Consider the following 27,998-nt stretch of genomic DNA (forward strand, 5'->3'; position numbering starts at 1 on the left):
TGAATGTTAGTTGTAATCAGTCCGTCGTCACCGGATGTCCACGCCACCCACCGAGATTTCCTGGATTACAATCTATTGTAAACATGCAATGAATAGATGGAATGCAAAATGATGTGTTTTTTTTTTATCCAGAATAAAAAGTACCTAAATCTGTATTATAAGTTGACGTTTTCTTTAAAGATTTCATACACATTTCATAGCTATTCATAGACATCTATTATTTTTTTCTGTAAGAAGTAACGAAGCTATACTAATGTTCTAATACTTTATTTCAAGAAGCACGGCCGGGCAAGTCCACGAGCGGTTTGTGCTGTACTTAAAATATGTGTCCTTCATTACAAAAAAATATATTTATAAAATATATATTTATTATAAAATAATGAATTAATTCCAAGCATAAAAATGGCTTTGAAATATTTTTAACATAATTGTTCTCATTGTTCATGCTTTAAATAAAATTCTAAAAATTAGTCGTTGTCAAGCTGTCAACTAAGAATTTATATTACTAAAATTTTTTATCACTAAAGACTAGGCCTCTTAGAGGGCTTAACTGATATATATCCAATATTGACGTGACTTACGCCTTCTTTATTCTTCAGTGGACTATATCCACTTTTATTACAAAAAATATTTTACAAAAGACTTGGCTGTATGGGCTAGTACCCTTTGCTAGTTGCCTTTGCGTATGGGCTACTTCCTCAATGAAACGAAAGAATAAAAAAAAGTCAACTTTAGGTTACTGTCAAAGTGTCAAGTCAACTTCAAGTAAAATTATTTTGTTTTCCATTATATATATTTATTGGGCCTTGTTGAGCTCAGTTGTGTTGATTGATATTTTCGATTTCGTAAAACTGTGTAAATTCGGAACAATGTCTAACAAAAGAAACAAGGAAGAAATAAACCAGGATAGCGAAAGTGAGGGAGAGCAGGATTCTGCAAGCGAAAATTCTGATGTGGACTCTGATGGAAACTTAGTCGGTGACCAGGTATGCATACCCTAACCTCAAAACACATGGCATTTTAAACATTAATAAAAATGACCGTATTTTGCTGATATCTTCGTTATATGTGTCAAATTTTAATTAGGATCCTAATATACGGTGTTTTGATTCTCGATGCCAGTACATAGTTAATTTACTTCACATTATTTACGTTCCGGTCTACCGCTCCGCTGTTTTGATTCAATATGGTTGCAAGTTTCAATACCTTTATTCATTGTTGTGCAATCTCAAAGAAATTACTGAAGTTCCTGGCACTTTTTAAATTTTAATTTTTCACAGATTGTATAAGTCATTCAAGCCATCATCTGATTTTGTTTGTTATTGTACTGTTAATATACCTAATATGAAAGTAGTTTATTTTATGGCCTACCTATATGGCGGAGATAGATATGCAAGTAACATGGATAAGTAGCTACCATACCAGTAGCTGGTATATGTATGTATACAGCAACACATAGATTCTGCTAGGTGTAATTCCACCTTTATATACTGATATTGATATATCTGGTGTGGATGTACCAGGTGTCTCTCATTTCTGTAGACATAAGTTTTTGTATACAACAATATCAGAGCATGACTAATGATTTTGAATCCATGACAGACTGTACATAAGGTTGATATAGTACATGTACTCAATAAGAACATAATGTAAAAATTCAATCATTGTTTTTACATTATTCTGATATCAAATAATCAAGTTTGATTGTTTTCAGGAACTGCAAGCTGACTTTGAGGGCCGTAATCCTGAAGACTGTGACTTCCATGGCATCAAGCAGTTACTGCGCCAATTATTTCTAAAGTCTCATGTTGATTTGGGAGGCCTTGCCCAAATTATTATCTGTAAGTTTTTGGACAACTTAAGGTATTTCCAGCATTTTATCAGTTGCTTAGGCAGTAGTAGAAAGTCAAGAGTCCAGTGTCTGCTTTTCAACTTTATCACCTTCACATACACACACACTATCTCCTTCTCATTATAAATAACCATACATATTTTTTTTCAGCCCAAAATTTTGTAGGTAGTGTGGTGAAGCAATGTTTAGATGAGCCCGAAGATGATGATGATGAAGACGACGGCAGTGATGGTGTCTTCGGAGTCACCACAGTCATTAATATTACCAAAAAGAAAGTAAGTGTTACTTTAGATCCCATTAACTTTACCAACCCAAAAGTGATAGTTGTGCAACATCAACAAAATAACAGTACTGTAGAGGTTAACTTTAATCTGTGAATTTTTATCACTTTTGTAATGATAAATCCAACTCTGTCCATAAAAATATTTTCTTTTTGTTATGCAAATATTATTGTTGTCAAAAACTTGTAACTAATTTTCCAGAATGAACCAAGCATACAGCAAATAAGGACACTACTCACGACCCTAGCAGAGGACAATGCAGATGACAGAACCAAAGCCCTCATACATAAGATACTCTCGGACGACTCGCAACATGTTGGACTTGTTATCAATGAAAGGTACACTTTTTACTTTCCTCAAATACCATTTCTGCACATAGACTTTTTGATTATGCTTTGGTATTCTATAGAGATGTCAAGAGTTTGGCTCTATTTACCCCATTAAGGGCGCGATACTGTATGTATGTCAATAGTTTTCCCAAGTTTTTTGATTTCGATTTTCTAGGTCTTACTAGCATACTGATTTATATCTTGTCAATGTTTCAGAATCCTAAACATTCCCGCACAAATCAGCGTGCCTCTATTTGCTTCACTACAAACCGAGTTAGAGAAAGCCATCAAGAAGAATATGCCGTATACATTCCAGTATCTAGTGTGGATCTGTAAAACATATAACACAGCAGGTAACATTGTATTTCAAATTTCATTCTACTCCTATCCAAATTTGTATAATTTCGAAAGTAGTGAAAATTAAATGGGGCTAATATGTTTTGACAAATACTCATTGTTTTTGGATGCATAAAACTTGTAATATCTTGAAATAAATTTGAATAATATACATATATTCAACTGATATTACTTTTGCCATAGAACAATGAAAAGAAAAACAAATACTTTTACACCATCTGTACCACGTTTGTCTAGGTACTTAAAAAATTTCATTTCAAAGCATTGTAGTGGCAGATGTAAATGAATAGTGAATGTGTTTGCAGAGAACTCATCGGAGGTGCTGTATGCGAACCAGGAAGAGAGGCCGCTGGCGAGCGAGGCGGTGGCCAGCTTCGACGTGGACGTGGCCGAGCAGGCGCAGCTCTCGCAGTGGGACTGCGACGGCGGCGCCCTCTCGCCATGCCGGAAGGTAACCACCTCTTATATTATTGGAAAACAAAGTGATGAGTATAGCGGAAGCGAGTGAGATTTGTCAGGATCATGGCAAGTGGAAATTCTTTGTCTGCCTACCCTCATGGGAAACAAACGTGATAAAATGTTTGTATGGAAAACAAACAGATGTACCTAATTAATTAAACGCTTAAATTAATTTTGATTAAAGAAAAAATATTTTAGACCATTAAACATTCATGTTCTTGTGTTTGCACTGATCACAGATATTTGTCTGTGGTTTTGGATGTGTTGTGCCCGTTTCTTTGTGTCCGCGATACAACCTTAGTGTATGCAGTTGACTGAAAACCCTAAAAATTTAACTTGACCCACTTTTGTCAGATTGAGAGGGCAAATTTTGTTTCAACAAATAAATGGAATGAACATTTTGCACCTATAGGGTAGGTTGCACTTTTCCACTTTTAAATAATTTTGATGGCTTGTATTATTGTTCAATATATTCCACATGTCTTAATTTAAATAATTTGTTATTCCAGGTACTCATTTTCGACGGCAGCAAACTCAACCACCTCGTGAGGCTTATCAAAGAAGAGGTGGAGAGCGCCTAGGGCTTGTCTATGTAACTGACATGTAATCGTATGCCATATATACGCGACGTATTTATATTTTATTACTGCTAAGTCATAACTATATTATTAAATTTGCTAAGCTTTTATACTATCTTTTATTTTTAATTCTTTAAGAGTGGAAATAGAGAAAAAAGAAAGAGATAAAATTTTGTGGCAACCCAAAAAAATAAAAATTGGCTCATGAAAAGACAAAACTGGTAATAGTGCGACAAAAAAAAATTGGAGGCGCCGGGTATCGATCCCGGTACCTCTCGCATGCTAAGCGAGCGCTCTACCATCTGAGCTACGCCCCCAGTTGGAATGAAGTGTGAAAATTCCGATGAAATGACGAAGCGAGTCCGTGCTAGTGTGTTGCAAAAAACTTCAAAAAGATGGCGTTAATTGAAACGAATTTTTAGTTCGGCAACTTTCCGATAGATTATTTACTGTAGTATGGAGCTGGCATGAAATAATTTTTATGACGGCTCCAGACTACAGTTTTCACACCTTGGAAGATTCGGTATACATTGCTGATTTTTCAAACTACAATGTTCGTTTATTCGCGTCGCATCAATCCGAGTTCGGTGATAGTGTGTAAGCATTATAATAAAAGTCACAGACAGTGAGTTACATAAAATCAAACACAAGCAATCAATCTATAGTAGTTTATTCGATTTTGCTTACAACATGTACGATTGGTTTAGTCTTATTCTAAATAACCACTATCTTGATAGGACTCGGAGAATCATACGGCCCACTACCATATCCATACTATTCTATCGAAATAGCACAGAAAATAGAATAATAAAATCGTTATTTCTTTTAAAACGTTATTCAAATTGCAGTTCCGTCCAAATGTTACATTATTTCACGTTTCTGAATACTGATGTACACAGATCCCAAAGCAAAACCAAAAAAAATGTCATATTTTTTATCGTACCTATAGATTATTAGGTTAATTATTACCTAAAGTCAACTTTACGCCTGAACATATCAGATCTGACTTCTATAAATGTTCAGAGAATCCCTCATGAGAAAATCTCTCAAGCAGCACAGTCCTTTCAGAATTTTGGAGGTATTGTCCATTTTTTGTATGTCTGTTTCCGACAAACTCTTGTCCTGGGCTAAAAAGCCCGATACGGCCTCTTCGGTCATCCAGTGGGCTGGGAGTTTGTGCATGTTGAATTGATTGGGGTCTGGGTTGATCGGCATCGGGGTCAATGACTTCTCCCAAGGAGTGATGTACTTCTGTTCCGAATGGAGGCCTTCGATGTATCTGAAATAGATGTATCAAAAACATTAGTTCTCTTTTATATCATAGTAAACACATTTTTTCTGAAATGAATTTCGTTTAAGTGATCTTGAGTGTTCAAAAAATAAATCAGAAGTTTTATGGAAATATTCTATTTCATTTGGGTACCAGCCCGTTGTCTTTAGTTTCATTTCGTCTTGGTACTGACCGGATGTAGGCCTCGGAATGTGTGACGCGGGGAGCGCGGGGCGGCGCAGCCACGAACAGCGGATCCAGCCCCGCGCGAGGGGGGGCCGACAGCGAGGACTCCACGCCCACACCCAGGCCAGGGGAGGGCGTGTTGCGCGCTAGGGGCGACATGCCTGATAATGATGCTGGGGAAAAAATAAATATATAAAATATATTAATCACTAAACCTTTCCTTTTTAGTGTGGGTCGGGCTAAATTTGTGAGGGCCAATACAACAACAATAAGAGGGTTAGTTGTATCAACTGTTAAAGTATACTTGAAGCTCGTAGCTGTACAATATTTGACATTGACAGAACGAGACATTTTATTTTAGCTTAAGGTATGCTTTGAAGGTTAATAAGTTTTTTCTATATCTTTCTGACGACATGAACTAGCTTTATGTCATCAGAAATATTACATTAAGAAATATTAAATTTACATTTTACATTTAACGCGTGAGAAAAAAACTTTGCCAGTGCAGTAAACCGTTGAGGAGTTACCTCTCCGGAACCGATCCTGGTTGCACCATCAGTATATTGCATTGACATCCAAACTATATGTGTATGAACTTAATAATGCATTATCATCCATACTAAACGTGTATACAAAACTTCAGTTCAATGAATAGAAAATAACTGTCTCAAAATTGAGTTGCAAGATTATACAGATTGAGTTGTGTGATACAGATGATACCCAATACTAACTCAAGTCCCAGATAAATCTGAATATTTGTCACACCTTCACGTGTGTGGAAAATTTGTTTCCCCACCACACTGGTGTGAAGGCTCAGTGTTACGTGTTACGTGTGAAGGTGGGTAAGTAGTATTTACCTCCAGGTGACATCACCCCGCTTCGCGCAGTGAACGTCTTTGGCGGCTTCTTCGTGGAAGGCATGAAGGTTCTGGAAACAAATTATTTTTTAATCGATCTTAAACTAGTTTTAGATTAGATAGATATAATAAATATAAGTACCATATAGGTAGGTAACCCTGTAGGTACTAAACTGAAGTTCGACAAAGGCGCCAGACCCCTTCTGATGCGGTTGCAGTTTCTGGAGCTACACTAGTCCTTTTGGAACTCAACCAGATCTCTTACAATTAACATGCAAGTCTCGGAGTTTCAGGAGAAGCGCGTGATCCTTTTTGATGTAGATGCTGTTTCTGGAGCGACACTCACCTGGACCTCTCGTGTATCGCCATCATTTTGCCATTGCCTTTGTTGACATGCAAGTCACGCACATGTCTCAAGAGGCGCGGTAGGTTGGGGAAAGGCGCTTGACCCTTTCTGACGCGGTTGCAGTTCCGCCATAGACACGGGTACTCGCTGAAGGAGCCCCGGTAGTGTTGTTGGACGTGTCCCGCTGCCGACACGCATGTTGGGAGAGAAATCAATGGTCAAAACAATCTTTCGATTAATTTTCCTACACGTCAACGTCGCTTACAAAAACTAGTGCTGTAATCGAGAGATTATGGCACTATAGTGCTTGTAATCGAACGATTATGGCACTATAGTGTTTGTAATCGACGTTTACGATTTCAATTCAATAAATTATTATTTATGGACAACTCTCAGCCTATTACTTAGCGCTAAGCTTGTATCGCGGGTCCGATGGACACAAACACAGAAACAGGCACAACACTCCCAGAACCGCACACAAACATTTGTGATCACAGGTACAAATATTTGCCCCCACTGACAATCGCGGAGGTCGTCAATTTCGGGAACTTCAATTGGTAATCAAATTCGAAAATCGCGCCTCGTATATTATGACCAACAGTTATATTGTAGTTTCTATTACAATTTTGCTATAAATATTTTAAAATTTCGTCTGAAAACTAAGACGGTTTGAGCGTTTCAATTTGTCTAATTAGTCTCGATACCATACATACAAAAACAAAATATTTTTATGTATTGCATATTACCTATATGAAAGTATTGTATCGATATCGTGCGGCGTTTGCAAAGCCATACTCACGTTCTAATTTACTCTTCTTAGTCTCAATGTAAGTTCCGATCACTTGCAGCATTAAATACAAAATTATCGTTATCAATATTAAACAATAAATATATAGCACATAATTCAATAAATGTAACGTACAGTTACAAAAACATTTTACGATTTGACGCATCAGAAAAATATCATTTATGTATCATTAAGTGTTGCACGCAGCTCTGCCCGTGTTTTTTGGATGACAACATAGTACCAAACAAAGTTGCCTTTCGCCTCTTTCTATTTCTAAGCTTTCTTCTTCTCTCTTCTTGCTTTAATTTATTTTTTATGAAGAAAGTATTTTCGCGAATGATTGACGCCATTTCTTTCGCAAGTACGCGTGCTTTTATTAACCATTTTGATATTTCGCTTCCTGTGTTACATCACGCACCGGATTTTGATGCAGTTTTCACAGTTATTTAGATAATGTATTAGCGAAGGTGTATACACCTCGTGCGAAGCCTGGCCGGCTAGTGTGTTTATATAATGACACTTACTGTTACCTCCGTCTCCGATGCAGTGTTCCATGCAGTCCTGGAGGTCCTCGAACTGGTAGTCGCACGTGTCCCACGCGCACTCGTAGGTCATCTCCATCGGGGTCTGATGACGAATATGATTTTTTTTTTAATTTAACTATACGGTGACTTTTAATTTAATACATTGGCAACATTTTATGCTCAGTCCGTGATTCTGAACAACTTTTAGTAACTCCGAAATCGCTATAAAAGAATCAGCTGTTCTATACAAAATTAAATACCTAACTTGTGGAAAATGTATGGATTAGCAGATTTTTTTTGGTTGCTTCCATACGAAAAGTTGTTCAGTGCCATGGACTGAGCATGTAGATAAAATAATGCCAATATATAAGAAATCACCTGTATAATTTATAAATTTAACTTCCCACTCCTAATGGTTTATATTCTTACACAACTTTAACAGCAGAGAAATAATCACACAGTTTAATTCAAAAGGAAATATAACGAGATAATTTTTTGTTACGAGACGAGATAAGTTAACGAGATAAGTTTCTCCAATTCTATTTCTAATTAAATAGGATGCAATCCTGTCCTGGGTGTGTTGACCTTAATGCACCTAGTACAGGATTGTAAGATTGATATACAGTACGTAGCTACTTTTTGCTGCGGTCGGAGTGGCGAACAACACAAACAATAGGCTTACAGCTATGATTTCGAAGATGCAGCTTTATCACAAAGAAAATAAAGGCCAATTTGAAACTCACATGTTGCGACAACTCCCTCATCTCCTCAGCCAGTTTAGCTGACGTTTCCTCATTGCACCGCGCAGCTCTTTCTTCCCAACTCTGCTTGGTTGAAGTCGGCAGTGATCGCCACTCGTTGCCCACGATGCGAGAAATCTCGCCTGTTTTAATGTTATATGTTATGGCTAAACCCCAAAGCGCGGTTACACCTAGGTTTAGCCGCCTGATCCTTAGGTGCAGGCGGTGTCAGTTGGCTAAACTTAGGTGTAGCCTGCTTTGGTTCAGCTAGACCTAGATTTAGCTTTTATAATTTTGGCTATACCTAGGTACGTCTTTGATGGTTAGACATTACAAATTTGTTATGGCTTTACCGGCGCGAATCCAGAATGAGCCGCTGGTGATGGTTCATAATTAATATAAAATTAATTATGAACTATACGATCTAATACACAAATGTATATCAACATTTTTTACGATTAATTTATCTTTATAAGAACAGTCAAATGCATTTAAAGTTACCCTATATGGACTTATTACCGGCCGACCCGGCCGGAGACCCTACATTACCATGGAATCAATTTTTTTAGACTTACGTTAGTACTTTTTAAACATACTTAAGTCTAAAAAAATAGATTCCCGAATGATCATTCTAGGGACGTCTCCCAGATTATATAGATGATAACAACAAATGCGCAATGAATGTGGTAGGTCAACATGCCATTGGCTACCCGCATTACTATATGTATATTACTATTGAATTGAGCGTATATATATCTCTATTGAAAATAACAATGTTCGAAATTAGGCAGTTATTTACCTCTACATAACTTCATAAAAGGCAAACGTGCACAGTACTTTATCTAACAAAAAAAAATATAAGGCCAAAACATACCATTCCATTTTAATACTAATAAAGCGTACATTTTCTCATTGACACCATGAAGATAAGTCTCTTCATAGTAATCTTGCAATTGGAAAAAAAACTATCAAACAAAACATACGGTCATACAATATTTATAAAGGAGGGAAACACCTACCTAATTTCTTATTTCTGTCCTTGGATGCTAAATTTGTAGATAGATGTTGTTAGACGGCACATTACACAAAAGTTTTATAATAATAGAAAAATAGTATAATTTAAAGTGAAAGGTAGCATGAATATGGAAAATAATGAAGAACAAAAAACCTGACACTTCAGTGGATGATAATAAACAAAAAAACATTAGTTTGACCCTTTTATTCATAACTGATGTCGAAATGTTTTGTCTCGTTCAGTCATTCATAAAAAAGTTACTACCCATCTTAGTTAAATAAACTTTTTGCTCTTTTGTCACTAGATTATTCAGGATTGAGATTTACCAAAAAAAAGAAATTTGAATGAATGGGTGATGTCAGAAAAATATGAATTTGTTAAAACATATTTTTACAATGGAGTGTTTCCATTGTTTTTTTTTTAATGAATGGGTGGGGAATCTTTTTACCCAGCTTTGGGACATATAGCTATTTAAAAATATTACAATAGGTTTTAACTTTTCTATGAATAACGTACAATAGGCAAATATAATATCTGATTCATCTTTTATTTAAAATTATTGATAGAAATATCACAGGTTCAAGCAAATCTCACCAAAAGTTGCATCGGGGTTGTTAGCTATGATTGCTTTCCTGACTTCGCTCGAGTACAGGATGTAGCCCGTGACCAGCTTCTGCTTGGAGTCCTTCTTCTTCTTGGTGCTGTGGGGGGTCGCGGGGGGCCGGTCCTGGCTGGGGGTGGCCGACATCGACGGGTTGTAGGGGTTGCTGTTGCCGCCTGGGGGATGATTACAAATTATATTCATTTTTATTATAGTAAATATGAAATGTTGTTTAATTTTTGTTTGTATATAGATCTAGCAACCTGAAATAAATAAATTTTATCGCAATTCAAGACTATTTCACACTAGTCGTAGTATATTTAAATACACTGAATTGACTATAGAACTCTGAACACTGTCGAAGTTGCCCGTCTATCATCCCACTTCCCACTAATATGTTTGTTACTTCTTTACGTCACTTCAAACGGCTGGGCCACTTTTTATGAAATGTTGTATTGAGATAGCTGATAGAAATAGCGCTTTATTATAAAGTAAATGGTGCTGCTATGCATAAAAACATAAGCGTATTTTTATATGTAATTACGCGGGTAACACCGGGTTTCAGCTATTTCAATAAATAAAACGTATTCTCAATTTTTCCAATTGAATAATGAAAACAAACATACCTATACTCAAAGGAGTGGCCGGCGATGCGAGCGACGAATCGTCCAGAGAATTCTCTAGAATCATCTCCACGTCTTGACTGCCGATCGTTGTATTGATCAGGTTGGTAAACTGTGGTTTACTGTCCTGTTCAATTTAAAAATTAATAGTTAATAAAAACATTTCACATAGTCACTGAACACACGAGATTGACCCTCTTGTCCATAAAAAGTTAAAACTTTGTTTTGTCTCGTTCTATCAATGGCAAATGTTATAAAGTTTGTTTGTTTCTAATAAGTTTATTGCACGAAATTAAGTAAGATATATTAATTAAAATTAATACAAGAAAGAAACATGTACAACGATAAAGATACATGTAAAAAGTATACGAATTGTATGACAGAAACTTAACTCAAATGCGTGTAACCCACGCACGCGCATTAAGCCATGCACACATAAAAAAATATGTGGCTAAATTTCACAAACGTTTGAACGCGGCGTGTAGCGTTTCATTCGTGTCCATAATTAAATTGATTACTATGTATGGTACAATTTAATAAACACTAATGAGAGCCCGCGGCGGCGATCAAAACGCTTGTGAAATTTACCCACACATGCAAAAAGAACAATTCATTCATAAATCTTGTCACTCCCTGTCATAGACACCGATTTTTTTATATACGACCGCGAACGTAATAAAACATTCCTCATTCCTGTAAACAAACATTTACCATAGAATCAGCGTTGACGTTCGGGTTGAACTGTTTCTGAGTGAAGGCGTACGAGGTCGAGTTTACTTCGTGTGCCGTCGCCAGCGGCGGCGGGCCCAGCGGCTTCGGGAAGAAGTAGATCTGGGGATAAAATATCAGCACTATGGTCCGTCTCGGCATCACTTGGTTAAAACTAAAGAATCTTACTATCTATTGGTGAAAATCCGTGCAGTCGTTTTTGAGCTTAAAATATAAAGAAATAAATATTTTATTATCATTCTCATTATTGTTTTTTGAAGAGTTTGCTGTAGGCTTTTTGAATTTTATGATGGACTAACAGACCTTGTCATTTCAGCTTAACCGGAATTTTTATTAGCTTTTATTATATAACTTGCATTATGATATACGAATTAAATCAGCCTATGACACTGCAGCTCTCCAACTTTCTCCACACCAAAAATCACCTCGATCCGTTTTGATGTGAAAAACGAACAAACACACATTAACAATATCAGTATATATGTAGATATAATCCAGCGTATTATTGTACCTCGTCGACAGTGACGTCTTTAGTGTGCTCCATCTTGCGCAGGCCGGCCTTCAGTTTCCGCGCCACGCGGCTGGATTCATCATACACTGATTCGCATACGAACACGTCCGACTCCGCTATCTCTGTCGGCCGGCCTGGGGGGGACAGAGAGGGGAATACAATGGGCTATTCGACTGGGTCAAAAATAAAATGTATATTTAAATAATCAAACACGATCATAAAATGTCACTTTGTTAATTACGATATTTACTATTTTTTCGGTCTCATTAAAGTGCATTAGAAATGCTTTTTGACTCCAAAATCGATATTGTGACGTCACAATACATTACTGTCACACAATACTTAACAGTATTGTTTAAAAAAATGTGTTTTCTTGGTCTTTGAATCTTCAATTTTTTAGGATTCTTTCTCAGCCCTATCACGAAACACAATAACACTTACATTTCAAATAATCGTCGTAGTCCAACACCGCACACTTGCCCACGATGCCCACTAGTGGGCTAGTGTCGTGCATAGTCGTCAACAATACTTCTTGTTTATAGAACGGCTGAAAATCACGTATTTATGTTATCACACAGTCAAATAATAGACGAAAACACACTCCACACTATCGCGGGCCAGTTCGCCGAACTTGACGGATTCGGCATACATTACTGTTTTCATTGTGCTAAATAAAAGCAGGCCATCAATATAATGTTATATGAATAGGTAAATATTTTAGGTATGATTATTATAGATTTGTTTTTGAAACAGACATTAAAATAAAATATAATATTTAGTGCCTTTTTCACCGCTTGCTGATGGCATATCGAACAGACAGCGTTAATTGTGTTTCACAAGTTTTGCAGAAAGCTAACTGCAGATAATTTCAGGTAGAATTATTTAAGAGTTAGTTTGTCTGTCAAATTACAATATATTTTATCAGAAAGTGGTGCGACAGGCGTTTAATGTTTACTGTTTTTTTGTCGAATTATCTATTTCAGGAAATGAAGTAAAGACGTAATGATATTGTACCTTGTTGATGATGTTAGCCACTTCCGAAGGGAAGATCAGGAACGGACCACGGAAGTAGCATTTGTTACTAAAACAAAAGTAATATATTCGTGATAAAAATACACGAATATTTATGGCAACATTTCATATACATTAACGCGGCGCTTTTTTTTTTAAGTATGGATCATGATTTACGTGAGATTAACGACTTTTTTGATTAATAAAATAGTCACATCAAAAATCTTTAAAATTATCTGGTTATAAAACCAGACTTTTTAATATTCTACCTTTACAACAACTATGGTTTACAAATATATTTACATACTATTATAAAAAAACATACATACAGCCAAATGCGGTCTTCGAGTTTCGCAACTCTCGACTCTGTCTAACTCATAAGGATAAGGTCATAAGACTTTTCAGGTTTACTCAATTAATTTATCGAAAAATAATAATTTTCCATCATGACCCGACCGGGGATCGAACCCGAAGAGCAGATGAAGACAAGCCGATGCAGGAGCAGAGCAGAGAACTCACTCGGCCGTCTCCCAGATGGAGTGCACCTGCGCGATGAGCTGCTTGCCGCCGTCCGTGACCACGTACACGCAGTCGCCGGTCTTCACCACGCCCGAGCACGCGGTGTTGTATTGCTCGTAGTACGTGTTCTCGTCGTCCGTGCCCAGCGGGTTGTACATCACCACGTCCTACGACGGGAATTTACAATTTCATGTTTTTATTTCAGACTAGCTTTTGCCCACAACTTCGAATGTGACTAAAAAACCGTTTCCCGTGGGAATTTCGGGAAATCCTTTCTTAGTGCTCCCCCTACTCTGTCCTAGGAACCTACACACCAAATTTCAGCTATCTATGCCCACTAGTTTCGGCTGTGCATTATCTGTCACTCAGTCACTAAAACTATACCTATTAAACTGTCCGCTGTATTAATAAAAATTTTGTTCTCTGATTAGGCCTGGAGTACTTTTTCTTTGTTTGTCCCTCTCTCTCTCTTTTCTGTATTTGACATTAAAAGAACGAGACAATACAAAGAATAACTATTCCGAGACTAATCAGAGGATGTGTGTGACAAAATATATAAAACACACGGCCAAAAAACTTAGTTCGGCATTTTTTGCAGTAAAAAGGATCAGACAGTGTACGAACATCGAAACAACTAGACTCGTGTACTTAGCTTATCGTGTTTCATAGCTTAATGTCTTACAGATTATTGATTGGGATTAGTGGAAACGAGCATTTCGTTTTATTCATGAGCTAAAGCCTAAATCTATATTATTTGAAAATTGAATTACAGAACAAAATCACCCGAACATGTTTCTGAAAATTTCAAGATTTCTTAATACTCTTTAACGATAAATACTGTATGTCGGTTTAAAACGAAATATTTGGCATGGTATCTATAGCTTCATATGCCGTGCTAGTACTGCAACTACTCAGTTCCCACACGGCTCGATCGTACAACGAGCCTATTGTTGTGCGATTGTCTTTATTATCTCCTGACTCAAAGGGGTCACTGTGGAAAGTAATAAATAATTAGAAACAAATTGAAAAAAACTAACCGGTCGTTCTTTTTCCTGAACGTTTTCAAGCACTTCCAACTCTGCTAACTCGTCTTTGTGTTTCTCGACGCGTTCGCGGAACACCGACACCGTCCTACTGGGCTCCAGAGGTACCTGAAGTTATACAAATAACTATATAACATGCTGAAACTGAATAGAGGCCGTTCTGGAAACAAATTCTAAGTTGCTTTTTTTTAACTTATTTCGTCACAATGCTATGCAAAGGTAATCTCCTTCCCCCGATTTATACGATGCCAAATCCAAACGTTTCTTCTAAAACCATTTCAAAACATTGCTCCACAATTTTTGCTTGCATTGCTTTACAATTTGACGATGTATGTTAAAATTAGTTTTGATATTAGTTAGAATATTGAGTAATATTTAATTTTGCATACGTTACCAAATTTGAATTTGTATTGATACAAATCACGAAGTAAAACAAAGATGAGATGTCAAATTGTAATTTTTTCAACAAAAGTTGTATGGTGGGGCTGAGGCAGAAGAATGGGGAAAGCGGTTCTGCACTTAGTGTAAAAATGTATGTCGCTGAATACAAAGAGATTACGAATATGAACAAAGAAGAAAAATGAATGGATACATGTTTGTTACTTTTTCAGACCAAACCTACTGAACGGATCTCGATGAAACGATACACGGCAAGAACGAAACGTAGTATTACACATATGGGATACATGTTGTCCCCAAAATTACCACGGGGGCGCAACTAGATCGTAAATAAATTTGAGAGAAATAGCTCTTACCTCTCTAGGAATAAGAGTGGCCTCCTTCTCTGCTCCCTCCCACACCTTGATCTTCTTGAACCAGCGGTGCCGAGTGCTGTATCTACTCTCGCACACGTACACATCCTTGTCGGTGTAGCCTGTGGAATGCAATAAGTAAGCTATTTTGGATTTTACGCGAAAGAGATTAAACCAACACATATACATCCTCGTATTTATAAAATTAGTAAGATTAAAATTTGCTCTTACCCTCTGGTTTGAACTTGAAGTACTCCTTAACGTTCATGACGTAGCAGTGCCCCATGACCTGGTCTAGCGGTATGCTGCGGTGGGTCTCCGTCTTGAACACCTCCTGCTGCAGGAACTTGCGCGTGCGCACGTGGAATGTTTCGTGGGGCCTACAGATGTGAAATTCTAAATATTATTATATATGTATATTAACAGCTAGTTTCTCCGTATTCTAAACTTTTCTTACAATATTTTTTTTAAACCTCGGTCTTCACGGCGTCACAGCTCCGAATGGAACCTGGAACTCGTGAGAATGACAGAGATATGAAGGGACTCACCGGAAGTACACATTCGCGTACATCATAGGCACCCCCTCCTTATTGGTCCAAACTCTTTCCACCTGAACTATGGACGGCTCCTTGTTCCCTTTCTCGGGCTGTACGTATACGAAGTCCCCCTTATTATACTGGGTTTGTTGGAGAGGTGCGCTGCCGGCTGGCATTGAGTCGTCCGTGCTGGACCTATAAAAAAATATTTTTAAAAAAGAACCGTGGCCTAAAGTAGGGCCACTTCTCCCGTGGATGTCGTACGAGCCGAATAAGGGTTAATAACAGCCTTGACAGCTGACCGGCAACGATGTCGGACGAGTCGAGTAAGGAATAAGAACACCCTTGACAGCAACAATAACAGCATTTCTAAGAATATTGAAATAAGACCGGTCATAAACTTACCGCCGAGTAGTGAAAATTTAAAGATTTTATCTTATATAAAACCAGTAATAAGCGTATAAGAGAGAAATAGTCAAAAATCCACTCAACAAAAAACAATAATTCCGTGACATAGTTATTTACCTCAGTGATACAAATAGGAGATAACTCAGTGGTAGAATTGCTCAAGAAACAAACACTGATTTTGAGTTATCACCGTAGGGATATGTTAAGCCCCGGGAGGGCTCGGAAGTCTAAATAACAAAGCGAAACGTCTAATGAGCAATCTGCCTAGGTAGCTGATCGCCCATGCAGCAAAACATCTGACTATGAAAACGTCGATTGAGATGGACATAATTGTTGTAAAAGTCAAATAAATCAGGATTCATGTTGAGCCGCCGTACAGTGGACATGACAGCCCAACTCATAAGCAATCTACTTAGCCGGAGTTTCGAAAATCCCACTAGAACAAAGGCGTGGGCAACAGCAGGTTTAAAACACACCTGGTCTCGTCTTCGTCCTCATTCTCCTGCAGCAGCTTGCACTGTTTCACCAATTCCACGCTGGTGGTGATCGTGTCTCGGGTGAATGCCAGGGCGGGGGACTGTAGGGTGTTCTTGCAGAGTATGTCCCGTTGTTCCACGAAGTAGGACTGCAGTTCGACTGAGTCTTCGAATATTTGGCTGTCGGTGCGGGAAAGGCGACGGGCTCTGGGAAAGAAATAATAAATGAAACTAACATCTCCAAAATTTTAAGACAAAGATTATTTATTGGCTATATAAAACATGCGTTTACACTATTTACTATATAATAAAAGAAAACTCATCTTACATGTATTACCGTATAACAATAACAAAACGGTGTTAAAGTAATTTGGCTATTTATAAGACGTAAGGTAGGTGTTTCACGATCTAGAATAGTACCGATCCATATCCACCCGCTGATGTAACTAAGGGATAAGAAGCCTTGACAGCTGTTAGGCAACAAAGCATTTCTAAAGGGGGTTGACATCAAGGAGGCAGCCGGTCGTAAATTCACCGGAAACAAGCTAGGATGACAAAGGATCTAAAATCATGATGGTTACTTTTGGCGCTAAAAGCGGTGAAAAATAGGTTTATTAGGCGTAATTAGTGACAACAAAGTTAGCGCCATATATATCGTTGTGACACATATTAGTCTAAACATACATATATACATGTCATATACATACATGCCATGGCGGTAAGCAGATACTAGCTGGCGTGACGGCGTCTTTACATGTACAAGTACATTTGTTCCATTTTTGTCTAAGATTGCATTTTTTTCTTCATTTTTTCCATTATATATATATATATATATATATATATTTCCTTAATTTTATTTATTATATTTGATAATTTAACTAACCTCTCAAACACGGCAAACATATCCTGTTGGAAATGATCCAAGCGCTTGTAAAGCCCTCTGTCCAGCCTCCGCTTAACTAAATCCAATGATATCGCGCGCACTTTATCCCCGCTCGCAGTTTCATCGTGTTCCGGAAGTTCCGCCATACTGTCTGAATAGCATCTGAAAAAACAGAACGTGTTACGAATAATATTATATTCGTTTTATTTTGTAAATTTAGACTTACTTGACTAATAAACAATTCAGATTACAAAATAAACATTTTAGAGCTAATACGCTGCAGAGCTAATACTGCTGCACTAGAGTGTAAAAAAATAGGATGTATGGGAACGCCAATAAAAAATTTAGCTAAATACAAAAATAGGGTATGTTTGAACTCGATTTTTTCACTAATATCTATTTCAAATTTCATCAAAATTGCATCGTATCGTCGGTAAGACGGACAGACTTTCCCAATTATAATCTAAGAATGGATATGGAAGTATGGATGAATCTCGTCTCGCCAACGCTAATTACCTGCCCTCCTCATCTTGGTGATTATAGACGGTGGTGAACAAATTGAGAAGCAGCTCTTGTACTGCCGCTGGCACATCGGGCACTGAGTCGTCGTCCTCTCTGTTGGATAGACAAATTAATAAATAAATAAATATACTAGGACAAATCACACAAATTGAGCTAGCCCCAAAGTAAGTTCGAGACTTGTGTTATAGGATACTAACTCAACGATACTATATTTTATAATAAATACATATATAGATGAACATCCAAGACCCGGGCCAATCAGAAAAAGATCATTTTCCATCATGACCCGACCGGGGATCGAACCCGGGACCTCTCGGTTCAGTGGCAAGAATCTTACCACTGCGCCACCGAGGTCGTCAAATTGTATTTAGTCATATATTTAACTTCTAAGGGCAGTCGGTTTTTATTAAAATGTTGACGATTATAAGAAAAACCGACTGTCCTTGAAGTTATCGTACGAGAATTCAATTTTTTTTTAGATACGAAACCAACAAAAACCAATTATTCTCACCTCAAAAGCTGTTTAGTCTGCAAACACATCCGCTGCAGAATGAGCGCGTCTTTATAAATCTGTGAATCAGGCTCGTTGTATTTACAAGCGTTGTCGAACATCAGTATGAAATCCGAAGCCAACTCGTTGACAGATCCATAGACGCCGTTCTTTAGTTTATGGGCTATCTTCTCCATGTCTATCGGATTCTTGATCAGCTCGTAGTAGTCCGGGTATTCCACTTTGTTGGGAAGTTTCATGAAAATGAGCGCTAGTAGACGGTTTGCTGGAAGAGGAAAATATGATAAGTGATTTGAATGAATGAATGAACATTTATTGCGAAAAAACCCGACAATTCGCAAATTAAAAAAACTAACTTTTCTAACTACACCAATGTTACGCCTTATACGTGATCATTATGGATTCGATTTAGGTTATCATGGATTCTTCGTCGTCGAATATAACAAAAAATTATTTTAATTTATTTCTTCAGTTTTGTACGCTTGACTACTAACTACATTTCTACCAAATTACAGTGTTGTCTTGGAGCTAAGCCGATGACGAAACTATAAGGGTTCCTTATAGTTTCGTCATGTCTTCCGAATGAATAAATTCGGATCCCTAATCCCTAAAAAACATAATTACTAACCTTTAGGATCCCTATAATCTCTAATGGCATCATATAGCGTCCTCAACTTCTGTTCCAACGGTGATAACTGCTTATTCTTCGCCGCTTTGAATGTCTTCAATACTGCCGCTTTCTTCTCAGAAGTGGGCACACCAGTGTGGAGTTCCTTCAGGCGATCGTTGAGGACTCGTTCTAGAAGGTTCGCGTCGTCGTATATCATAGAGCCTTCTTCGTTGAATTGACGGCAGTTCGAGAACATCAGGCGGAAGTCTGATGTCATTTCTTCAAGAGAGGTGTAACGATCATTCTGTGGGATCAAACAGGTTATATTTAAATATAAGATAACGTAATTGAGTGGTTAAAAGGTTCGCCAGTGCCAGCCGGATCGAAAGGACATAAATTCGAATCATACTAATATAAGATTTCTAAGAAAGTTTATGCATTAAAACAAACTCAAAAAATACTTAAAATATCACCATATCGAAAATACCATGACTACACAATAAATGAATGTTTACAAAAGATCGAGCAACGACTAAGGTGATAAGGTATAGCCATATAACTTTAAAGACGAATATAATAGTGGTCTATTATATTCGTCTTTAAGCACACAACAATGAATGGCCGAGCTTTCAAGAACTATTGTTGTACGAACTGATAAGCCAGATGAAGTGAATACTTTTACATTGTTCTGCATTATAATAATATGTATTGAAAATGTCAGTGGCTATATGCCACCACTGAATGATTCCTATAGATAATAATGTGTTCCACTACTCTTCATATACAATACATGAATAAATAAATTAGAACAAAATACGAAACGCACCTTGATATTACTCTCAATGGTGATCATATCAATGGGTTTGTCAATCACATTATAATACTCTGGATACAACTTCTTGCTAGGTTTCTCCATGAACAACAGCATGGGCTGACGGCCGTCTGCGCAGGTGAATTCTAGCAGCTGCTTGGATATGTAGTGAAGCTTCTTCTTCAGCGGCAGTGAAGATTTGGGCACAGATGGAGAAGGTGCGGGAGATGGCGTAACTGGAATCGGATTGACGCGCGGACGACCTGAGGTCACGAGGCAGAGGTTTATGAAAATTCCTTAGTTTTTTTTTTAAATTCTCTTTTCTTCTTGGATTTTCTGTTAAATTTATTGTAGTTGATAAAGTTCAGATAATACAGTGTTTTTTTAAACACTGGCCAATTTTTTACAATATGTCCAACATTATTGCTGTTATACTTCCAAAAAATATATAAGTAGTGAACATTTTTAAGTTTATACTATGAGCATGAATGATCCGTGAATTTGTATGGTCTCCCATATTTTTTTGTCAACTTTTGCTACTTCTTTGAATACCTAATCTGTTTCGCCGTCCAAACCTGCTAAGAAAATTTGGCTGGCTTTAAAAAAGGTATGCATGGTATTACGTCGGACATTTTGGGTATAAAATGAGAAAATACTGCCATAATTGTGATATCATGATGTACTTGGATAGTCTAGTGTTCTCCATTTGTGCTTCAGTGGCATAATCAGAAATTCATTTAATTATTAATATTTCCGAAATACAATTTTATATTTTACAAGTTTTGTTATAATGTCTCGCAATCCGGCGTGCATCTTAGCATAGGCCTCCTCCATCTTTCAAATTATCTTATTACAAGTATAATGTGACAATTCTACTAATATTATAAACGTGAAAGCAAAACGTCTGAGTGGATTTCGAGAGTTAAATCACATTTTCATCCTTAATTTTGCATTCTGGCCATTTTGTAGATGATATGGATACAAAAATATCCTATATTTGTATATGTTTAAGATAAGAAAACCTGAAATATATCTGGAAGATTGAATTCTATATAATAAATTAAATTAACTTATTTTTAACATGCCCATTAATAAAAAAATATACCACATACTTGAAAAACACCCTACAGACAGACATGAAAAAACAGTAAAGAATATATCATTGAAACAATAATTTAAAACACCTTTAGACATAAATATACTACGAAATCATTTAATTCCTAGCAGGTGTCATGTATAATGGCTCTCATTTACACTAACAATAAGGGAGCAAAATTTGTATTGTGTGTAAGTAGACCTTTAGATAATATTTCTTGGAATTATCATTGAATCCGACAGACCATTTAGCTGATTAGCTAAAATGTTTTCTATTGTTTACTTTTAGTGTTAAATGCTATGCTTTTCTGTGATTGGTGCACGTTTAGTATAAAATCGGGTAGAAGTGGGAAAAAATATCATTCTGAATTCGACGTGCGAGAAGTGTACACGATATCTAACAAAAGGTGCAGTGTTTACCTGGTATTCTGGCAGAAGCAACCAATGTGAGTAAATCTTTATTTATTTTACTTAATATAATTTTGTCACTATATGTCTATTAAATTTTTGTGTGTAGGTAATATATTTTATACACTGTAGGTTTGTTTGAAATAATACCATGTTAGAGTTTTAATATTAACTTTTTTTGTTATTTATCTACAAGTCCAAATTTTTTGTATTGTTTTGTGGTGCTTTATTTTGTTATAAACATAAGCAAATATTCAACAAATTTTGTGGACATAATTTATATGATTAGTAGTAATTAATGTTATTATCTCCCGTGTTGTTTGAAACTATATTTTGTATCTCTCTTTAATGACTATACGTACTTTATACTATACTACTATATTTATATATACTATACTATAGACTATACGTACTATACTTTAACGACTATATTATACAAAACTTTAACTATTTAGATTTTAATATTAACGTTACTTCATTTATGTTTCAGGACGAATATTGAAGCCATCTGTTGGCATCATGCATCCCACTATGCAGTTACCAAGAAAGGCCAGAAAAATGACATCATTTCTATACCACCGTCCGTCAAAAGATGCGAATCACAACCTTATTCCGATACAAACAATGTACAAAATGGCTTGTAAAGTATACTCGGCAAATGTGCAGCCATCTGTGTCTTTTTTGTTTAAAATTCATCCCGTTATTCAAATACAATGTACGATTGTCTGTCATTGTTGGAAGACAGACGCTGGTTAATTATAATAGTTAACTAGAATAATTTATTTACTTACAAGAAATACACGAATATTTAAATGGAAATTTTGTTTTCTTTCATATATAATAGATTACACTTTTATATATTTTTTTATATCTTAGCAAAAAAATAATGTTAACAAATAATGCCACACTAGATTTCTATTGACCGCCATACGACTCAAATTCTAGATAAAATCTTTAAAGTACAAAGAAAACATATGAAAAATACATAACAAGAAGGTAAATTATAAGATATAAAAAAGGATCTCCTGTCAACCAGCGATAGTTTGAGAGCATATATTCACTAAATATAATTGTATATTAGGATGATATACACTACTAATTGACGTGTACTGGACTAAACAACTAACCTCTGGGCCTTGGTGTGTTTTGGTTCTGACTCTTGACAGTGGAGAGGCTCTCGTCGTCGCTGGACGAGCTTTGCACTATGTCCAACAGTTCCTGAACGCGCTGTTGCATCAACCTTGAACATGGATACATACAGTTACGTTTGGTGATTGTTCCGATGGCGTTCCAGAATACAACCAGGTCAATTCTTTGACAGACTTAAAATTCAAATCACGTTAATGACATCAGCTGGATCGCAATTGAACCGCTATTTTTTTACCGTTTCGGTACATATAACATACTTGAACAGATTCCTAAATAAAAACTTAACCTTGAATGGATCAAGATCTCCCTGTCAAAAGCTTGCGTCAAAATGTTATTTATATAAAAAAATATTTACCTCTGCAACTTGACGCTGTCCTTATAGAGCCTGGACGTCGGCACGTTATACTGTTTAGCGTTCTCGAACATAATGTTCATGTCGCCCGCCACCTCCGATAGGGTTCCGTACGCGCCCAGGCGTAGTTTGTTCCTGATCTGATTCAGTGATACCGGGTTCTTTATCTCTTTGTAATAGTCCGGGTACACTCGACGGGAGGGCAGCTTTGCGAACGGTTCCGCCATTGGGGTACCTGAAAATATACTATTAACTGTACTACTATAAAATAAAATCCATTGTAATAGTTCCATGGTATAGAACCAAAGTCGCTTCTCGTTGGCTGTCCTACCATTTTTCGAGAATGTCCAACTCAGCCAGTCGTCCAGAATTTTATGGCCAAGTCCTTTAAAATTACGCTAATGGATTTTGATGCGGTTTTTGGATAGATAGTGTGGTTCCCGAGGAAAGTGTATAATTTATTATGGTTTTAACTATTGACCTATTAAGTATTAGGTATAAAGAGAAAATATTCGTATTTTTGTAAAAAAAACTGGGACCTATTTTGTTGAAATTTGGCAGAGATAGACGAAACGTTCAGGAGTAACAAAGGCGACTTTTACCATTAGGGCCGAGATGATTCTTGACAGTCTCGTACAGTTTCCATAGCGGAGAGTTCTCATCTTCTATCTTGTCTTCGTCGCTCTCAGCTGCGCTATCTTCAGAGTGCTACAAAAAAAATTATAATGTCAAAAACAAAACGCAAGTTTATTCCATTCCACTAATTATATAAAGGCGACAGCTAATACCTTAGATGAACACGTGGGATACTTTTAATCTCTAATGTCCGCGATTCTCGTAGGATTTGGTCAAAGTCTGATAGCGCAGTGCACAATACACATAATACTTACATACAATACGCTTTATAAAATAAATTATTTTGAGGTATAATAAAAAATAATTTATTTTTCTCCATAATAACAAAGTATTTATAACAAAAAGTTAGATACTTTGATAGGAAGTACCATAAATAGTGGAGAATTAGTAGTGCCTACCAGTGTAGGTTTTCAAGGATATTTAATTTCAGATAATTTGCTCTTTAGTCAATAGGGAGTACTGCACATTTATCCCGCCAGAGTACAGCACTGTATGTTAGGTACACAAGCGCTTTGCCGCCTTTTGCTATGTTGATGGGGTTGATTAAAACGTTTATTTTAGAGTACTTCATTAATCCTTTCATTATGTAAGCATTCGTTTGTGAAAATATACAACAATGTAGCATATTCGGGTGCCGAAATATTGGGAAAAATCGTTTTCCATAAGATAAAAAACTCATAGAATACGCCTCACGCTGTAAAATTTTCGAGCCACGGTTGAAAAGTAGGTCGGAACCCTTCACACGTGAAGACTTATTAAAATATGGACTTCATACAAGTAATCTTCAGTCAAAATCAAGTTTATATCAGTTTATGACCACAGTTGACCAAATGATGCAGAACATACCCTAAAATAGTGTTATTATTTTAAGGATAATCCACTAATTCCTTCCTTTTTCCTTTAAACTCGCACCACGATTGCGTAGAAAGTATTTTTGGTAGTAAATCTGCAACAATATTAAAAATTGGCGCTTTTTGCCTCCATTGGCAATGTTTGTGTACCTTAGTTGTACCAGTAGCGCCATCTGCGCTGAGCTTTGCGTAATATGCCCTATTAACAAAATCGTTGCTGCAATGACATCTTGTATTCTTATCCATATAATTGAAAACAAAAACCTAATAATAATAAAAAATCTTACTTTAACATGAGAATCATCGCTGTCCGGAGGCTCCATGATAGCCAGCTCCTTGCTGGTGGGTACCGGACCGACTCGAGAGGTCCTCTTGCTGCGGATCCGTTCTGAAGTCTTCGCTGGCCCACTGCGTCCGTGCTGGTCTATCTCTTGCTTACGGACTTGGATCACCTTTAATTATAGACAATAGATTAGTTGCCTGTGTATACAATGATGTATAAATGCATTATATAATGAAACATGATAATCAAAAGATCAATTTTATTAAAGTAACATTTTTTCTAACAACAACAACAAAAAAATGTTACTTTATATAAATACATATACAACTTAAAAGTGCAAGCCACCTCCTCCTGGAGTGCGTAGTGTTGCATCAACAAGACAAGAGTTCCTGGGAAATCCAGGAACCATGAGCGAAGCCTGCCGTACACCATCGGCGGTGCTCCGCTTCCTGAAGGAGCTGGGCTGGCTGGAATTATCAGCGGCTCAAACTCCGCACGCAGAAAGGGCCCAGACAAGAGGAAGGACAGTCCTCGAGGGAAGTAAAAAGTAAGTATACAACTTTTAATAAATAGATATTAATTTATATGTAAACTTAAAACAATGTCCTCTGTCTGTTTGCGATAAACTCAAAAACGACTGCATGGATTTTAATGCGGTTTTCACTAATAATTAAGGCCGCTGTATTATACACATGCCATGCCCATAAATAATCAAAAGGTTGGTCTGTACTCTACCTTCTTCAACATTTTGGCATCCTTATAAATCTGACTGCCTGGCTCATTGAAAGCGCAGGCGTTTCGCACCATCAACTGTAGGTCCCTCTCCAGCTCCGTCAGGCTCACGTACTCCCCGCCTTGGATCTTGGCCGCAATCGTCTTCAGGTCGATAGGGTTGTCGATCACGCTGTAGTACTCGGGGTAGCGACGTTTGGAGGGTAGGAATTGAAAGGCAGGGTAGAGGGGGCGCCCGTCTACGTTTGCTGTCATCACCTAAAAAAAATATAACAAAAATATCATTTATTTTTTCATTATTTCATTCCATTCCTGTTATGTAGCACAAAAAAGTAAATAATGGTCAAGTACCATTCAACTTCAGAAAACGAGGGTTCCACGTAATATTACAAAAGTAAAAGGAATATAGGATGAAATAGTTACAGCACTAAACAGTTCCTCATAGATGTCTTCTTCATTATTGGTTGATGTTTCAGAGATGTCTTCAGCCACATCAGATCGTCTGCTCGAGGACCCGTTGCGGGAGAGCTTTGGAGTTTTTATCTCCTCACCTAGAGTGGTAGACCATTATTATTCATTTATACCTTCAATGTGTTGGTGTCAGATTTTATTCAAAGAACTCCTGTTCAAATAAAATCTGACACCAACACAATGAATATTTCAATATTAGAGGCGAACTCTTTAGGCAGTCACATGCCTAGCCTTGGTTGCCTTTGCATTTGACATGACCTTTTAAGACTACCTACCATCACCATTATGAGAAACATTAATAAGATCTCAAAACATAAGAAGCACAAAGAAATGAATTTTGTAATTACCACCCTTAAATAGAAATAGGTTAAGATTTGTACAAAATGCAAGGCGTAAGATACACCAGCCGTAGAATAGGATCTCTCTAATGGTGACATTTGCTATAATTTCAAATTACTTGGACATCAGAAAAGATTATGAAAACCACTGCTCTCTTGACTCACCATTCTCCAAAGCTATCTTGGTCTGTTTGTACAGCTTCCATAGCTCAATAGCATCCTTGTATTCTGCCGAGTCCGGCTTGTAGAAAGCCTTTGCATTGTTCACAAGCAGCTCTATATCAGCTGACAGCTCTTCTATGTCTTCGTATGTGTCCGTTTTCAGCTTTTGTTGAACCTGTTGACACCAAATTTAAAATTGGTAAATATTGATCAAACCTCAGCTTAGAGCTTTTATTTAAATCAAATAATTTATTCAGAAATTAGAGCTCCACAGGCACTTCTTCACGTCAAAAAGCTACAAATTACATTTAGTTAAGCCAATTGCACCAAGACAAATATAGATCACACACATTGTTTGACCTGCATTTGCACCATACACATTTTTTTGCATTTTGTAAGGTAGACATCAATTGTGAAAGATTTGTTTTTTTTTTAAATAAGATACTTGTGTTACAGTAATTAATCACTTACCCTCAATAAATCTATGGGCTGAGTGACCACTTCATAATACTGGGGTTCCTGGCGCCGTTTTGGAGCTCTTATGAAGGAATCACAAAGCAAGGAGCCATCTTCTTTCTTGTGAGATCTTATCGTATCATACAGCTGCTGGCACATTTCTCCCTGGGGAATAATTTAGGAATTATCTGTATTATGAATATAAGCCAATTTGTTAAACTAAAATGACTCGTTCTAGCTTCACTTAAGTAAAAACATAATAAATTATACACTGAAACCTACCTAATTATTCATGAAAACTGCATGAAAATCCGTGCAATCATTTTTACCATTCAAAGACAGTCAGATTAACAAAGAATTTATATTTTAATTATTACAATTTTTATTGAAAAGGCAGTTCGGTCAACTTCTCTTCTTCTTACATTTGATCCAGTGGTTGCCATTGTCGGATGGAAATACCTGGATCAGATTACTGATCCGTAAAATAATACGACGACTTAATTCATTGACAAATTAAAACAAAATTACAATTTACAATAATATTTTCATGACTATCCGCTGTCGGCGTCATGAAAATCAATATGATAAAAAAATTAACTTACGGGATCCAGCTTCTTTTTCTTCCTGGATGGCGGCGGTCCAGGGTTGCTAAGTTCCACTCCATCATCACTATCATACCCATCAGCGCCCCGGCTAGCAACAGACGAAGCACGGCGTCGTTTGCTCATTTTAGTACGTACACAAGTGCCCTACCTTACAGTAATGAAGTAAAACGCACACCACCCACTTTTACCAACGTTTAAGACATTTTATAAATTTTGGAGATAATCATTGATACATTTAAGGACGTAAATTGTCAGGATACGTAAATAAATTAATTTTTCGGCTTCACTCAATGCATCAACAAAATGATGCCAGCCATGAAAAAATGGAATGTC

At 36.8% G+C, this 27,998-nt stretch overlaps 2 protein-coding genes, 1 long non-coding RNA gene and 1 other non-coding gene across 13 annotated transcripts; 2 read left to right on the forward strand and 2 right to left on the reverse strand.

The window, feature by feature from the left end:
• The first annotated feature begins 756 nt into the window (after positions 1–756).
• On the forward strand, positions 757–3,966 carry LOC128680326 (uncharacterized protein). The gene is made up of 7 exons (XM_053763390.2): positions 757–986; positions 1,715–1,841; positions 2,003–2,127; positions 2,335–2,471; positions 2,679–2,815; positions 3,125–3,270; positions 3,788–3,966. The coding sequence occupies exons 1-7, from the start codon at positions 870–872 to the stop codon at positions 3,857–3,859; spliced, it is 861 nt and encodes a 286-aa protein (XP_053619365.1). The 5' UTR covers positions 757–869; the 3' UTR covers positions 3,860–3,966.
• Positions 3,967–4,100: 134 nt separating this feature from the next.
• On the reverse strand, positions 4,101–4,173 carry TRNAA-AGC (transfer RNA alanine (anticodon AGC)). The gene has a single exon. It is a non-coding gene; the product is annotated as a tRNA-Ala (tRNA).
• Positions 4,174–4,510: 337 nt separating this feature from the next.
• Positions 4,511–27,998, reverse strand: polybromo. 10 transcript variants are annotated; one of them, XM_053763371.2, is made up of 35 exons: positions 27,663–27,998; positions 27,076–27,225; positions 26,608–26,779; positions 26,057–26,184; positions 25,637–25,891; positions 24,906–25,070; positions 23,734–23,839; positions 23,135–23,366; positions 22,758–22,870; positions 21,240–21,251; positions 20,143–20,390; positions 19,335–19,620; positions 18,707–18,971; positions 18,190–18,288; positions 17,674–17,835; positions 16,791–16,997; positions 15,919–16,101; positions 15,602–15,750; positions 15,374–15,492; positions 14,613–14,726; positions 13,576–13,742; positions 13,060–13,126; positions 12,487–12,592; positions 12,046–12,179; positions 11,517–11,636; positions 10,809–10,932; positions 10,176–10,358; positions 9,586–9,612; positions 8,570–8,709; positions 7,833–7,929; positions 7,315–7,356; positions 6,516–6,699; positions 6,170–6,240; positions 5,320–5,485; positions 4,511–5,135 (listed from the first exon to the last, which is right to left on the reverse strand). In XM_053763371.2, the coding sequence occupies exons 1-35, from the start codon at positions 27,786–27,788 to the stop codon at positions 4,853–4,855; spliced, it is 5,202 nt and encodes a 1,733-aa protein (XP_053619346.1). In that variant the 5' UTR covers positions 27,789–27,998; the 3' UTR covers positions 4,511–4,852. The 10 variants fall into 10 exon arrangements, with proteins under 10 accessions (XP_053619346.1, XP_053619345.1, XP_053619353.1 ...); XM_053763370.2 differs by having other exon boundaries at positions 7,827–7,929; XM_053763378.2 differs by lacking the exon at positions 7,315–7,356.
• LOC128680335 (uncharacterized) lies at positions 21,584–22,449 on the forward strand. The gene is made up of 2 exons (XR_008405847.1): positions 21,584–21,668; positions 22,121–22,449. It is a non-coding gene; the product is annotated as an uncharacterized LOC128680335 (long non-coding RNA).

This window comes from Plodia interpunctella, chromosome 24 (genome assembly GCF_027563975.2).
Source record: "Plodia interpunctella isolate USDA-ARS_2022_Savannah chromosome 24, ilPloInte3.2, whole genome shotgun sequence".
Taxonomy (NCBI): Eukaryota; Metazoa; Arthropoda; class Insecta; order Lepidoptera; family Pyralidae; genus Plodia; species Plodia interpunctella.